Genomic DNA, 17090 nt, shown 5'->3' with positions numbered 1-17090 from the left:
AAATTCTGTTTTTACTAAGTATTGTAAATTCATTTCAATAATTGAAAAAGGAAATAAAGGAAAAATTAACAAAATTTTTATTATGGCTATATTGGAGATATTTTAGTATAATTGTTATGTTGATTGAATTCCTTTTACATTATTTATTTGTTATATCTCTATTCATTATTTATAATAAAAATAATAATTATTATTATTGTGGTGTGATTTTGCACAATTAAAGATGTATATTTTTTACAATCATCCAAATTTCCATCAAAAAGAAATGCATTTGATGAAAAGGTTGTCGACGTTTCAGTGTTCGGTATTCAAGCTTTCTATACTTTATAAAAGATCCTGAGGTTCAGAGCTTTCACCTATGTTTCCAGACCTAAAAAAAGTACAAATATGTATATGTATCCTTTTACATTTCATTTTTGTATTCTACTCACACATCGTCGACATTTCTATTCAATAGATATAATTGAATACAATGATTCTTTTTACGTATGAAATTATAATTTATTTCTTATTAAGTAAATTCGTCGAAAATGTGTATAAGTTTATTAATTTAATCAAAAGATTTTCAAATTTAATTCATCATCATTATGTGGAGAAAATAGTCCACGATGGTGTGAAGTGGCAGTTCAATTGCGAATTTGAAAAGCCCGCCTAAAAAATCACTAGAAAGTTGTTTAATGTAAAAAACAGGCCGGTTTCGTCCAGACACCAATCACTTTGCCATATCAAAAAATAGAATATTCCGGACATATATATAAAGTATGCAATAAAGTATGTTGCACTTAGGAAATAATATTTTTGTACAAAGTATATTTTGTTTTTGCTCCAGCATCAGTTACGAAGTAATCTAGTTGTTTTCAATATCGAAATTGATAGTACACGTTATATATTAGGTACTTTTATCGCAAAAAATACATATCTATTAAGCTTTTTTTTATGTTTAATTGAAGAATGAAGTAAATCCGTAGAAAATAAATTGATCAAGTAGTATCATTCAATTTTTTTATAATAATTTTTTTCGGTATAAGACTTGTTTACCAAATACCCCATACTTTACGATACTCTGTATACGTATACATATGTACGTGTAATACATATGATCGCTCATTAACCTCCTTTTATCTTTCATTCCGGGTTGTAAATACCTTTAAGAATATTTATCTGTGTAATCAAATAATGAATATCTCAAGGTAACAGGGAACATCGCAAGTACATATAAAGTCGTTTGCCTGCTTTAAATTCTTTTCTTTGTTTAAATCTTTACAAAAGGAGGTTAAAAATGCGTTTTTTCTAATGCATGAGAAATGCACATGTCATAAAAAATGCATATATAAAAACATTGCTGGCTTTCTCTTCTTCCTTTTTTAAATTTTGTTTTGTGATTTTCGACGATTCAATTTTAAATGCATAAAGAAATTCGTTAGAACATTGCTTTTCTACCTAAAAACATTACCGGTAGAAGTAAAGTAGTCCTTCGAAACTGTTTGAAAAAGTTTAATATGTATATATAGCTGTAAAAAATTGACGTTTATTAGTATGATATTTATAAGTTCATGCAGATGGTAAAACAATGATATGAAAACATACATCGACTTTTCGATGCATTTAAAATTGAATAATACGAAACGAAAAAGTTCTCGATCTACGATCGACCCTAAGTACCAATTGATAACTCTCGATCGTCGATTTCTAGTTCGTTCCGTCAGACGAGTTGGAAACAAAAAAATTGACTATACAATGATTATTTGAAAGAAATCAAGAAGAGCAATTATTAACACATTCGACCGAAACATAAAGAATAAAATTTTTCTTAAAAATAATAATACTACTTTTCTTCGCTTTGAAATTTGATATCCGAATAAGATATCTTTTTCTGTGCAAGGTATTTAGACATAAAAAAGCAAGTTTTCTTAGACGTTCTTTAGCTTTCGATCGTTTCAATCTGCTTTAATTTCCTTTAGAACTGTCCTTAAACTTCTGTGAAACATAAAAGCAATTTTTCTTCAGAAGTTTTAAATTTACTTTTTATTCGTTTGATTCGATGCTGTTAGTATATTATTTAAAAAACAGTTTCTTTAAACACTTTGATTAACAAAAAGTAAGTTTCAGCCTTTCGAAAATTCTATTAATCTCACATCTTTCGGAACGATGCTAGAATCGTCCGCCATTGACTTGATTATTAAAATAATTACAAGTAACATATTACGATATTTTTCGCGATAAAAATAAAAACTGCGGCAATATAATAATTAATAATAATAATAATAACTATAATATAATTATAATAGATATTAATGCTGCCTAAATGCGGTGTTAATTCGTTATCGATTATGCAGCCCCAATAATATATTTCTAGTCTGAATCTTACCCGACTATGTGGTAGCATTTTCCAAAAAAATGACGAACATCTTCATTGTAAGATATAATTGAAAGAATGTCAAATATGAAGTGTGTATGGCATTCAAGTACTGTTAATGCATTATAGCATTAATATACATATTTCGTAAGCGTATATTTTGCACATTGAATTTATCGAAAAAAAAGTTCGATTAAATTTACTTGTACAACCTTCTTTTGCTGTTTGCTTATTAACATTGAAAAACGTTAATAAGCTTGTTATAAAATATATAAGAAAGACTCGCTCATATCAAGTTGACCAGAGAAAATTCGTCATTTTCTGTGGAGTTCCGGAAGAAACGGAGATAAAATACTACTTAATCGGCCCTGTCGGGTTTCTTATGTACAGAAGAAAGCCGCCGCCCTCGTGTAATGGCATCGTTGGGTGCACTGGAATCGACTTCTGAACTCATACAAAGGAGTTCTCCGATTCGAACTTAACTTTGATCGAAACGGATCTTGCACACACTTCTTGGACCTGGATATTTTTATGAGTTTCCTGCGTTGTGAGGGTTCAATAAGTGGTGTGTTTTCTTGTTCAGTTGACAGTTTCCTCACCATCGATGCTTTCATCCTGTGTCGTCGAATCGTCGCCGGATCCACCGGTTTGAACAGAGCCGCGTTTCAGACGCGTCGAACTAAGGCTTATTGGAGGACCACCTCGTCTGTGCAGACATTTCATACAGTTTTAATCAAATACCCTGCTATCTAAGAAAGACGATGAATAGTTTCATAAAAATAAACAAAACGATTTTTAAATTATCAAAATTAAATGTCGTTTTTCAATCTACAGATGCTTGGTATACCCTTTTCCCAGTCAACCAATTATATACGCAAAACTAACAAAGTAATAACAAATTATATGATAAGCATTTTAAAACAACTATTTTAAAGTCTCTTAGTATGTTTGAAGATGTTTGAAATTACATAAAGAAACAGAAAACGAATAAGTAAAGTTAATGAGAATGTAACTAAAATTATATATGTAATACACACGTATAAGATTAGTGATATATCTTTAAGAGGGAAAATAGATTTTGGGATAAAAGAATCGTTAATAAAATTAATCAAATAGTCAGGAAGGAAGGATGCACTACAAAATAATATACAATTAATAAAATAAATAAATGAAAAGTAGTAATAGTCACAACTCACATAGTATAATGGAGAAAAAAGGAAGTAACAAGACAAAGGAGAAAATTATTTGAAATATTTGCAAGAAATATTCTATATAATTGAATATTTTATAGTTCAAAAATATATCTAAACTATATGCATATGTATAAATGACATGATTCGATATTAAAAGTAATTTAATTTATAGACTAACCAAGACTCGAGGAATGCTTGAGACTTGAAGAAATTCCGCTTTTTTCACGTGGGGTATGAACTATTCTTTTTCCCTCGACGCCTAAATATTTTAATATGTATAGTCATTTCTTATTTTCAAACCAATTTCCAGTAATTTAAATAAAAGGCAAAGAATTAGAACCTTTTGTCTATTAAATATCTTGACATATTTATCTTTCTCATAAGAAATAAATTATATAATAAAATTTTGCAACAAGTGCAGAGAATTGACTATTGTTTATAAATATCAAACGGTTTTAATATTTATTTATATTTGATTTCACGTTTATATGAATGCCAGAGAGTAAACACCTCACATTCTATTTAAATTCTATTCTATTATAAATATAAAACGAATAAAACGAAAGATATAAGTATTTAAAAAATTGAACGACTAAAACTTACCTTAATTTATTTTTAAGATTTGCAACCTCTCTGGTTAGCTCTTCTTGAGATTCAAGCATATCATCCATTTCTCTTTGCGCTTTCCTTTTCATTGCTTTATGCCTGCTAATTTCTTCTTCAGCTTCGTCAAGCTGTCTCTTCAAAGCTTTCATTCTAGCATTCACTTTTTCTGCTTGTTCTTTATATTGATCTGAATTTCTCCTTTCGTCTTCTAGCTGTAAACTTAATTCCTTTAGCTTTTTCTCCAATTTTCTATTAATCTTCTGCTGTGCAAATCTTTCTTTTGCTTCAGTTTCTAATTGTTCATCAAGATTATTAATCTTTGATTCTAATTGTTGAATGGTAGCTTTGGTCTTTGCTCTTTGAGCTGTTTCTAATTCTGTGAGTTTCGCCTTCAACTCCTTATTTTGCCTTTCTAATAACAATTTGTGCGATTCCAATTTCTGTGTAGTTGATCTCTCAGTCGTTAAATCATTTGTTAGTTGTTCGATAGTTATTTGCGCTTTTCTAGCTCTATCCATTAGCAGTTCACCATTTGATTGCTCTTCTTCTAACTCTTCTTCCAATGTTGCTATTCTAGCTTCTAATCTACGTTTTTCATCCAACATTAATGTACCCTTATTAGCGTTATTATTGAGTTCTTCCTGTAATTCGTCTCTTTCGTTCTCAGCAGCTCTTCTAGCGCGTTCACTGCTGGCATAATCTTCAGTTAATTGCATCAAGTCTGCTTCTAAACTCTTTACCTTTCTCTCAGTTTCTTTAGCACTTGCTGCAAGTTCATCTCTGGCAGCTCTAGCTTCCTCAGTTTCTCTAGTGCAATCTTTTATTTGGGCTTGAAGTTTTTTCAATTGTTTCAGTGCATCTTCTTTTACCTTATTGTGCATTTCCAATTGCTGTTCGATATCTTTATAGTCTGCTTCCATTTTTTTACGTTGTGCAATAGCGGCAGCTCTTTGTTTTCTTTCATCCTCTAATTCCGCTTCAAGATCGCGCAATTGTTTCACCAATCCTCTTCGTTTCTCCTCAGCTTGTTCTTCTTTAGCTTGCAAGTCTCGCTCGAATTGGGCTCTTAGAGCTTGCATATTTACTTCTAGACGCAACTTTGCATCTTCCGTAAATTGTAACTCATCCTCGAGCTCTTCTACTTGAGAACGTTGCTCCGCTAATTGTGATTCAAGAGCACGTTTTGCTTTTTCTAGTTCATGCACATTTTTGTCTGCTGTTCCTTGATTGTTTACGAGTTCGTCCAATTCTGATTGGAGACCTCGACGAATTCGTTCGAGTTCTTCAACTTTCTCATTCATTTCGTCAAGTTCTCGAGTTAAGGATAAGACACGAGTTTCTTTTTCACGGGCCTCACGTTCGGCAGCATCACGTTGCTCTGCATACTGTTCAGAGACTGCTTTTTCTTCAGCCAGCACCTTAAAAATAATAATAATACTAAGAGAAAGAGAAGTTTTAAAATTGATCATACTAATTCTACTATTACTTTTGAAACTTATTAAATGTTTATTATATCTAAATGTAACGTAAAAATGAATGATATTTATATTACTGGTAATTAACATCTTATAGACCGTGAATAATCTGTGAGAAGCGTGCAAAAAATCATACTGACGATTACACATTGTGCTTTAATAAACATCTTTGTGGAAGTGGAACTTTTGAAGCCATATAATGTTATAATAAATTATATCATGATATATAATTATAAATAGAATTACTAGATAATATATACAAATAATTATATCCGATTAAAAATTTGTGCATAAATGGTCCATAAGATATTCAATATTGCGTAAAAATAAAAAATGGTTCAGTGTAAATAATTTTTATATTGTTATTGGATACCAAATTTTCTACATTAAATATTATGAATCATTAATAATGATAATTGAAAAACTCACAGAAAGTTCCCCAAACTATCGTTAATAATTAAAAAGAAGTAACAATTCTATTAATTGCAAATTAATATAGAATTAAAGAATAAAAATTAGTTATAGAATAATAGAACAAGAATATATCTAATTATTCAGATATCGTTAATAATAGAAACAAATAATCAGTATAATATGAATATTAAGAATTTATTTGCTAATACTAACTAATAAAACTAATAAATTGGAATTTATTGTACTGTATATAAACTAAGAATTATTAGTATTAAATTAAATATAAATTAAGAATTTTAATTTTATATTTTTCCAGTTAATAATCAAAACTGCACCCACAGTTACCTTATCGAAATTTTTCTGTTTCTTCTCCAATTCCAGCACCTTTGCTCTTTGCGCTTCGAGCTCAATGATACTATCTTCTAATTCTGCTTGAATCTTTTTCTTTGATTTGTCTAATTTATCATTAGCAGCTTGTAGTTCTTCAACTTGTCTTTGAAGTGCTTCAATGTCTTTCATGCACCGTTTTCTTGCTTCTTCCAATGCTGTAGCAGCTTCAGTTTCTTCCTCAACTCTTTTCTTTGCTTCAGCCAATTGTACAGTTAAGCCCATAACCTATTTTAAAAAACAAAGCTGATAAATGAAGGTTTCATTTTTGTGATTTTTTAAAAGCATACAAAATTTTGTTGATTAACACCCAGATATTGAAAATAACGAACTTTATAATAAGCAACTACAATTAAAATTAGTTAAGTGCACCTACATTTAAAAAGTTTTAAATCATCAGTTAATTAAATAATTAGAAATCACACCTGTTTATCTAAGCATCTCTTTGCCTCCTCTTCTTCTTCTAATTGATCATGCAGACTTTCCTTTTCACTTTCTAACGCTCTCAATTTTGAACTTAAAGCTAATTTTTGTCTTGTTTCCTCTTCAAGTTGTTGCTGAAGTTCTGTAAATTGAGATTCGCAAGTTGCTGAAGCTTTCAAGGCTGCAGAAGCTTTCAACTCTGCTGCCTCTAATTGTTGCATAATACTTTCCGATTCTTGTTGTAATTTTGTTACTCTTTCTATCAGTTCCTGCCTGTTTCTTTCCACTTCTGCAAGTTTTGCATTTACTTCAGCAAGTTGTTGTTCAGCCTGTTTTCTTCTTCTATCTGATTCTTGCCTGCTCGCACCAACAGATCTAAGTTCTGTAGCTAAATCAGCATTTTCAGCCTCCAACGTTCCCTTTGCTTTTTCTAAAACAGCTTTAGTTTTCTTCAATGCATCCATTTGTTCGTTCAAAGCAGTCAATTCCTGCGTGTGCTTATGACGCATATCCGCCAATGTTGCTTCATGTATTGATGTTTCTTCTTCTAAATTCTTCTTTAATGTTGCTAATTCCTGTTCTCGTTTGCTTCTTAATTCTTGCTGTGCAGCAGTTGTATCTAAAGAATCTAATAATTCATTTTTCAATGCTTCTAATTCCTCATTTAAGTCTCGTTTTAGTTTTTCTGCTTTTCCCCTAGCAGCCTTTTCAGCTTCTAAGTCTTCTTGAAGTTCGGCCAATTGAGACTCTAATTCACGAAGTGCCTTTTGAGCTTGAGCTTTAGCTGCTCCTTCTTCATCCATTTTTGCCATTACTTGATTTAATTCTTCTTCACGTTTACCAAGTTGCAGTTGAAGTTCTTCTACCTATAAAAATTTATATTATTACTATTGTTTTATACATTTACTTAAAAATATATTTCTTACTTCAGACTAAAATTATTCTTACTTTTTTCTAATGTGCTTTTATTGACAGAAAATAGGAAAACAGAACTTATAAAAATCACTATACCTGTGTCTTCCTTTCTGCAAGTTGTTCCTTCAAATCTGATACTTCAGTTTCTATTTTCCGTTTTGATCTATCTACTTCCTGTCTTTGTTGATGATCTTTCAACAACCTTTCTTCAAGATCTGCAATTGTCGCTTCATGTTTTGCTTTTAATTTGGATAAGTGCTTCGCTTTTTCTTCTTCCTCAGCAAGTGTCTGAGATAAATCATTTGCTCTTTCTTCAAGGATCTTTTTCTCCTTCAACAATTTTTGATTTGTATCCTCAGAAAGTGCAAGGTCTTCCTCAAGTTTTTTGATTTTTGCATCACATTGTACTTTCTCTAACTGTAATTTCTGTCTAGCAGCTTCCTCCTCCTCTAACTGCTCTTCAAGATCACTTATATTTAATTGCAATTTCTTTTTTTCTTGAGTCAATCCAGCACTTCTTTCTTCTTCCTCTTCAATTCTTGTTTCCAAATCATGAAGAATCTCTTCTAGTTCTTGCTTTCTGGCAGCTAATCTCGCTCGCATTTCTTCTGCTTCTGCACATAATTCGACTTCAGCTTGTAATTGTTCTGCTAACATAGTTTTTTCTTCCATAGCTTGTTGATATTTTCGTTCATATTCTTGTGCAGAATGTAATTGCATTTCTAACTTGTCCCGTACTTGTTTCAATTCATCTTCTTTTTGAGTCAATTTTTCCTCTTGTTTTGTCACTTCCAGAAGTGGTTTCACCTTCGTATACAAACGCCACCATTGCCAATTTCTAAGTTTTAAATAAGCAGCACAATTTCTTTGAATAATTCTAATAGCATTTAACTGTTGCAAACGTTTCTGATAATTTCTGCGAGCAAGAAAACCACGACAGAATGCTTGGAAATTAACAATTATGTCAGTAATTTTATAATCACGTTCTTCTTCAAGATGAGCCAAAACTCCAGCACGGAAGAAAATTTTTGATTGACCAACGCGATAAAGATTAGGGTCAAGTTCAAGAGCTTGAATCTGAAATATAGATTTTGTGAAATTACATATACATATATGTTTTAAATTTCTAGAACAATTAAGAGCAAATAATAAATTATATTATGTATATGAATACATATATATATTATTGATTTATATATGTATATATAAATTTTAAATCAATATAATCAATATTTTACCAATTTAATATTTTATTAATATTGAATATTGTATTCCATCATCATTATTATTATTGTGATATTCATTCGTAGTAAAAAATACAATATATAAACAAGATTACACTTACCATTTTCTCACAAGCTTTCTTTCCATCCATAAACCCTTTAGGAATAGCATTTGGTGTTAGAAGTTCGTATCTTTGTCTGAATTCTTGAAATGGTATTCTATTTGGAAATCCTTGTCGGCAAATTCGAATTCCTTCTAAAACTCCATTACATCTCAATTGATCTAGTACCAATGGTGCATCAATTTTTCCAGCCTTCTTTTCATGATTTGGTATGATGCATCTTACAAAATTAGGATTTGTGTTTCTTAAAGTAACCATTAATTTTGCTAATTGTTCCTTGTACAGTTGAGAAACTGTTCTGAACATGCCTTTTCTTGTTCTTGCACCAAATTGTGTATCAGTTAATGCTTGCTGAGCCATTCCAACAATTTCTGCATCTTTCCAAATATGACAAACGAAAGGATCTTGTGAATTTTGTAAAAGGCTAACAACATTTTCATTCAAAGGATCCATATTTTTCATTAACCATTTGGCAGCTGAATAATCAACTTTTCCAGCATAATGTATGATAGCAAAATCTGCCACACCTCTGAAGTCTGTTTTCATGAATTTTGGATGTACACTATGTGCACCTACTAATTTTTCAACAAATGTTTTATCTGTTGCTTTAGGGAACCAACATTCTTCATCCAGTAAAGCCATGATGCCTGTTTTGAATTAAAATTTGCTTAAGTTATTGAAGAAGGATTGACGATAAATAAACATAATTTGTAAATAACAAAGTTTCCAATAGAAACAAAAGTAATTTAATTTTAAAACACTGAAAAAGTAATATTAAAATGTATACAATGTATTATTTAAATTCACTAGCATGTTACTTCGACCGACTGACTTCAGAAAGAAAATGTGGAATGTAGATATGTATTAAATGTACAAGCTACATTAAAAAGGAGCATTAAGTAATTTGAACATACCCATCGGTTTGTCAATCAAATCAATAGTTGGTTGCAAATCTAATCCAAAATCAATAAACTTCCATTCAATTCCTTCCCTTTGATATTCTTCTTGTTCCAAAATGAACATGGTATGGTTGAATAATTGTTGTAACTTCTCGTTAGTATAATTAATGCATAACTGTTCGAAACTGTTCAACTCGAATATTTCAAAACCAGCCATATCTAAGATACCGATAAAACTTGCTCCTTGTCTTTTTGTCCGATCCAATGATCGGTTGATTCGGTTTACAAGCCACCTAAACATTCTCTCATAGCAAGCTTTTGAAATTGCTTCTACAGCAAATTCAACTTGCTCTTTTGTTTGTGCTTTCGTTACGAAGTCTCTACCCACTTTAATTCTTGGTTTTAAAAACGCTTTTGTCATTTCTGTTACGCTCAAACCGAGTAAATGAGAAATTTTTTGAGCAACAGTATTGTCCGGTAACGTGGCTTGATCCGAGTTCCTTTCTTGACGGAACTGCATAGAACCAAATAACATTACCGCAGACACGATACGAAAGATCGAAGAAAAATCTTCATTTGTCATGCCCATGATATGCATGGACTTTACGGTTGAGAAGAACTCAGCTGAATCGTCCACTCCTGGAACTGGTAATGCGCCATTGGAAAGGAATGGATAGTGTTTCGGATCCTCCAAGATAAATTCCTCTGAAATTTTTTAAATATCGAATCATTTTTGTGTTCTTTTTTTAAATATATTAAAGGGATAATTGTAGAGCACGAAAGAGAAGATAACTGTTATTTATTATCTTTAATGAACTTAATGAACTACTATTTTCTAACTATAATGAAACATACAATATAGATAATATTTAGTATTTCCTTTTTTTGAAATATATTCATTTTGAATAACTCAGAATATAATAACTCAAAAATTTGAATTCACTCAGAATAACTTATATCATTGAAATTGATATAATAGAAGTCTACTGATTCTTTTCTCTACTTATGATTTTTTGCTCATACAGAAAGAGTTCATGCTCAAGTAAGTGCACTAAACTGACAAGAGTATTTAATCTACTGACTACAATTTTGTTGAAATAAATAAAGTTCATAAAAACGGAATTCTACTATACTTTAGTTTGCTCTTTAACAACAATAAGCATGACAAATTATTTGTCCCATGATCTTGTATAATCAAGATCCAGTATTATTGGAACTTATAGAGAATGAAATATTTAATTGCATATAATTGCATTTATTCTGAACTTATGCTAACTCGTGCTTGAACTCGTGATGAACTCGTAAACGAATAAAGATCAAAATTTAAAGCCTGAATATATACTCAAATCTGTATTTACAAAATTAATTTTTTATTTCAATTTCTCCCTTTTCTAGAAATTAGATTCTAGAATTAGAATTAGAATCTAGAAATGATTCATCAAAATATGTCATTTTCATCCTCCATCTGCAGTGTTGCTCCAAAGTGCACAGTGAACGGAGTACAGCTGAGCTTTACAGAATGAATGATACACTCATAGTGAAACGCCACTGACAAGTACATATAAACGCATGTTGAATGCATAATCGAACGATTAGTTCGCATTTCTATGATACACATCGTACAAAATGAATATGGAAACGAATGCGGATAAATCAGAATTTTGATTTTTTGCAAATTAGTGAATATAATTATTATGGGTATTCGCTTATACAAAATGTTTTGCTAAGGGTAAACGAAACTTTGCAAGTTATTTTGTGGTGTTATTCTAAGTAGAAAATATCTAATAAGCATATCATTACTCCTAGTGTGCTAAAAATGCCTCTTAATGCGATAAAACTAATATTTATCCGCAGTGCTCATTTGGAGTCTTCATCTGAAGCATTCATCCAGTGAAGTTGTGTAAATAATCTGGCTTTAATCCTTCATTTTCTCTGTGGACGAATCATCGCCAGTGGTTCTCCAATAACAAACAGTGTAAATTCAGTTTTACTACAATTTAGCCATTTGCATTTTGTCTCGTACACAATTAAATTTCATAACCGTTCTATTTTATACGTGGCTTCCATATTGCATCAATTCCATTTGGGATAATATATTCTTCCAACCTTTAAGACAGAGATTTATATATGCCATTTCATAAACAGAAATTTAAACAGGAAATGGAGAACAAGGACGTTCTAAATTTGTATTTTGACGAATGAAGAAACTGATGCATTCATCATAGCGTTACGTTATTAAACGACGTCCAAAATGATTCGTTGCCTGACATTCCACGCATGAATAATTGAACTTCAAGTCAGGTAGCACAGCTGAGTCATCTATGAAGAAGGTTGTTTCAATTCGTTCGTATCCTGAAAGAACGGGCTTAATCGGAGAATAGATTCGGCTATGGATCAAAATATCCCTAACAAGTACAACACATAATGGGCGGAAACGTTCAGTGTCTCGAAGCGGGAATATCGATTCACTTCTCCGTTGCGAATAGTAATAAACAGTACGTCCTATGGGCTTGGCCTGAGTCAATAACATTTTACACGGCATAAACGTGCACAGAATAAACCTATATAAGACAAGTTGAACTGATAATGAACTGATAACATATATCATCATTTCCATGAATCTCAATCTCATATTGTTATTAAACCAATAAATTCTAAAATACTTCTTGCAATCTATTTACGAAGTTATTCGTGGAAATGAAGCTGTTCCCTCAAATATCATTTATCTTTACAGTTAACATATTAAAGCGAAAGAACTGAAAGAAATTTGTGTCATAAAAGGAAAATTATGAAAAGTGTAAATGATTTTTTTTATTACCAATGACAAATCTCGACTTACTTTTTTGATCAGCGGAGGCACCCGCTAGGAGTTGATAAAATATGTGGAAGGTTCTCTCATCTTTCGCTTGTCGAATTGCTCTTGACTTTTCCAGAAGATAAGTCTCTATGTTCGCACCGGCAATGTAACCCGAGGCATCGAAGTTTATTCGAATAAATTTACCCTGTTTCATAAATTGTCAGTTATTAACATTATTAATTATCATTAAGGCAAATTGTTTGTTAGGTACAATGCACTACTTAATATTTTCTCCTTTTAGACTCTTATTTAAAAAATATATATATTATAATTAATATAATATATAAGTATATAATTATTAAAACAACAATAACAAATAAAAAATATAATTTATATAATATATTTAATAATAAAATTTAAAAAATGATATATATATATATATACACGTGCGTATATTTTTTCTATTTTCTGAATCACAGTAGAAAATATTAATTTCATTGTATTATATCTGTTAATAAGTACTTATAAAAAATACTTGTAATAAAAATAATTGTTTTCTATTATGCAACTTTAGAACAGTATATGCAATCAATTTATAGAAATAATTAATTAATAGTGTATTATGTTTCTTAAAGTAAATATTTTACCTGAAGAAACAAAAACGTTTTTGTCGCATAAAAGGTTTAATTGAAGACGAATATTAATTTTGAGAAAATGTTATAAGGAAAAAGAGCAATATTTGTTGAACTTACAAATCGGGATGAGTTGTCATTCTTCACTGTTTTAGCATTCCCAAAAGCTTCTAAAATTGGATTCGCTTGTAAGAGTTGCTGTTCCAATTCACCCTATCATCAAAAATTAATCACATTAGTAAACATAAAAATTGTTAATTTATCTCGCAACGTATGTATCTGTTTATGTATTGTTTTTAGCAAGATTGTATTCTCTGATTTTATATTGTCAAACGCATTTCATAATACTTTAAAAGTTCGGTGGAGAAGTTATAAAATATAGACGTATCTAATCTACAAAGTTACTGTTAACTGACATTGATAGAAATAGAAAAAAAGCATTTCCTTCAAATGGATCTGCAAATAATAGTAAAACTGTAAAATGTAAAAATGTTTTCAAAGCACTTGTAGAATTGTAGATAATTTGTAAAGATAGTCATAACTTTATTATATAAGCAATAAACGCTTCTTATAAGTTAGTGATATTTAAATAAATAATACGTCGTTAAACGAATTTACAGCACGTGCGCAAATACAATAAATTTTTAATAGAACAATAAATTCATTTATGTATACTTTAGGAAATTTGCAAAATAATTGCGATAAATAAAACATGAGCAATGCATAAAATGCAACAAGAATTATGATATAAACAGATATTTTTTAAAGAAATATTATATCATAGTTTGTTTCACTACAACTATACATGTTGCTAATTAGCTAATAATTGTCTCGTCTAAATCACCAAACAACCAAAATAATAATGATTATTTCAGAACAATTAATAATGTAAAAGCGTAATTCATTACCCATTGTATCTAAAGGATACAGAACGTTGTATATTATCTTAAATTGAAGAGTGCTTGGAAAAAATACAGTGTTTGTAAGAAACAAGTATTAACGTGGACCAAATTTATGAAAAAGAAGAGCGTATCTGTAGGAAAACCTATGTGTGCCACTTTTTAGTTATAAAGAAAAATCAATGTTTGATTCAATTAGATAAATGGCATAGACAAAAGCTAAGAAACAATTAACTAATGTTTACTGGCACTATATATTTTTCTGTAAAGGAGACGTTGTGACACCATCTTCTAGCATTATGGATAATTATTTAGTAAGGGAAATTGCACCTAAATTCTATGCTATGGCTTTCTCAGTGGTACGTGGAATATTTTCCAATAAAAAATCCAAGTTTTTCAATCTTGGCACTTACAGTATTTTTTACAGGCACCTTTCAATTAAATAACAGAATTTATAAGTTTCTATTTAACTTAAGAATCAATATGAACATTTTAATAAATATAGCAATCAATAGGAAAAAATGGCATAAAGCTAATTTCTCAGCTTGATTCATCTATTTATAAAATCTATGTAATCAAAGCAATAGTTGATAAAATGGCTAAATTAGTTATAATCGTGTTTAATGTTTAATATAAAGAAAACATTGATCTCCGATATTTACCATTTCCATTATTATAAAACAAAGAATATCGTTACGTTATTTAAAACTTCATACGATTAAGCGCAAAGTAAAATATGTGGCAAGCATACAGCACACGCACACACATACATAAACACGACAGCGAATATATTAATAAATAATTTAATCAATCGACTCTCACGTTAATTACCGCAAATTTATCCGAAACATTTCCGGAACCCTGAATCCAGCGAGCAGCAGTAAAAAAAAAAGAAAAAAAAAGAGTAAGAAGAACATGTTAGAACTTCGAAATACTTTGTTTCTTAATCGACTAAAAAGCTATCGTGTTAAAGACAATATTTTGAAATTAATTTTTAATTAACTCTCCACTTTATTAGTACGTAGAATAAAATACGAAGGAGGAGAGAAGGACGAAAGGGAAGAGAAGGTGAAAGAGAGAACAAGCCAGATTACGTTTCTATTAAGATTGGTAATATTAAATATAGTTAATTTACATATATCATTAGGTAGAAATAAGTATCAAAAATACCCGATAGATGAAACGAAGACGCAATAACATACATATATTTTTACGTGCATAGAATATACGAAGAAGTTAACAAAGTAATGGGAACAAAACTTCCAAAACCTGGGAATACAAACTGTTAGTGTTAACCAAAGCTAAAAACAAATAGATATTACAAAACAGAAAGCAAAAAGAAAAATAAGAAGGAAATATAAAGAAGGCAGACAGTAGCGTATATATCGCGTGAGCGGAATGTTGATCATTTTGTTGTTGACTTACTATGATTAATGCCGGACTTGGTGTCTAGGTATGTTGTAGCCGCCGAAAGTCAGCACCGGGAATGAAAGAATTTATAAAATTAAATTCACGAGCCTTAGTTCACGAATCTAATTTTCATTCGAAGTTTTGGCAAACTCAAACAACTGAAACACCAGCAAATGTATATCCAGAATCGCTCGGAGTGAATCAGTGAAATCCGAGTAAAATTCAAAATATTTGAAAGTTCGTCACGAGTAAGACTACGCAAAAAAGAAAAAAAAAAGAAAGAAGGAAAAATCCTGTTTCCATTTGTAATTACTTGTTTGATACGTGTCATTGAAGGTAACTCGAGTTTGATTCACAACAAGTATAACGTGGATTTTTTTTCTACGTTCGTAGAAAGATAATGTTTCCATCTAAACGCCATACACAAGCTATTTTGAACATAATTTACGTTAAATGAGGATATTCAATTCTTCAACTAAATATTCTGACTGTGGCGTGTCACGCATTATAAAAGCTCTCGGGACTCCTTCTTAATGATTTTGCAGTTTAAACGAGATTCGTGCCGTTGTTAATGTCGAATTATGAAACACGAGAAAAGGGAACGACGATAGTTTTTTCCTATATAAGAACACAAGTTTCGAAGCATACGGTGACTCAGAACAGTCCGACGAGAATGAGTCAAAGCCGAGTTAGGCCGATAAGTGGATCGTTTCACTGAAAAAGGAAAGATCCTTCGAGAGCCAGTGATCTACGATGGCCTATCATTATCTATCGCGATCGCAAAACAGTCGTATAGTATTCGATGATCGAGTTTTTAAATAGTTCACGTAACCCTTGCACAATCAACATTTACTGTACGTATTTGTCCTTTGTTTCGTTTTCTTTTTTTTTTTTTCTTCTTTACTATATCACGTGTAACAACACGTTGACGACATTTTCAGTAAATCACGTTCGTTTGATTATACAATTATTAGTATGTAAATACAACCATGTATATACTGAATTCTTAGTACTATATATAATACATTCTTATTATATGAAAGATTATTTTGAACGAAACATATCTCTGAGTAAATATTGTTTATGAAAGTTGTTTACATTATGTAATCAGACTGGTCAATGTTTTATTTTCTACAATTCATTAATCAGTTTTTCAATAAAGATAACTTCCAATTTAATCGAGAGTACTAAAAATATATCTCTCCATATACCAAAATATCACAGTGCTTTCCTTGCTTTAGGAAGTTCGGTATATTTTATCTTCGTAGTCAAATTTTATCTACTACAACTGCGGAAACTGAGGCTGAATTTCCTTCCTGTGTCATTGTTCACGATATCG

The 17090-nt window shown here is 30.5% G+C and overlaps 1 protein-coding gene across 12 annotated transcripts in view; it reads right to left on the bottom strand.

Moving 5' to 3' along the window:
• Nucleotides 1–426: 426 nt before the first annotated feature.
• LOC117212783 (myosin heavy chain, non-muscle) overlaps nucleotides 427–17090 on the bottom strand; it is a 28359-nt gene continuing 11695 nt past the window's right edge. For 2 of the 12 annotated variants that reach the window (XM_033457806.1, XM_033457815.1), the window contains exons 4-15: nucleotides 15767–15790; nucleotides 15164–15202; nucleotides 13563–13655; nucleotides 12853–13015; nucleotides 10029–10718; nucleotides 9115–9761; nucleotides 7866–8846; nucleotides 6857–7720; nucleotides 6390–6659; nucleotides 6060–6074; nucleotides 4153–5573; nucleotides 427–3062 (exon numbers count right to left, since the gene is read on the bottom strand). In XM_033457806.1, coding sequence (XP_033313697.1) covers nucleotides 2936–3062; nucleotides 4153–5573; nucleotides 6060–6074; nucleotides 6390–6659; nucleotides 6857–7720; nucleotides 7866–8846; nucleotides 9115–9761; nucleotides 10029–10718; nucleotides 12853–13015; nucleotides 13563–13655; nucleotides 15164–15202; nucleotides 15767–15790 — 5334 coding nt within the window. In that variant the 3' untranslated portion in view covers nucleotides 427–2935. Of the gene's footprint in view, nucleotides 3063–3727; nucleotides 3809–4152; nucleotides 5574–6059; nucleotides 6075–6389; nucleotides 6660–6856; nucleotides 7721–7865; nucleotides 8847–9114; nucleotides 9762–10028; nucleotides 10719–11146; nucleotides 11286–12852; nucleotides 13016–13562; nucleotides 13656–15163; nucleotides 15203–15766; nucleotides 15791–17090 lie in introns of those variants that run through there. The other 10 variants (XR_004488528.1, XM_033457808.1, XM_033457814.1 and 7 more) reach the window with 10 other exon arrangements.

This window comes from Bombus bifarius, unplaced genomic scaffold (assembly GCF_011952205.1).
Source record: "Bombus bifarius isolate JDL3187 unplaced genomic scaffold, Bbif_JDL3187 scf7180000008376, whole genome shotgun sequence".
Classification (NCBI taxonomy): Eukaryota; Metazoa; Arthropoda; class Insecta; order Hymenoptera; family Apidae; genus Bombus; species Bombus bifarius.
This window is presented reverse-complemented; position numbering and strand designations above follow the sequence as displayed.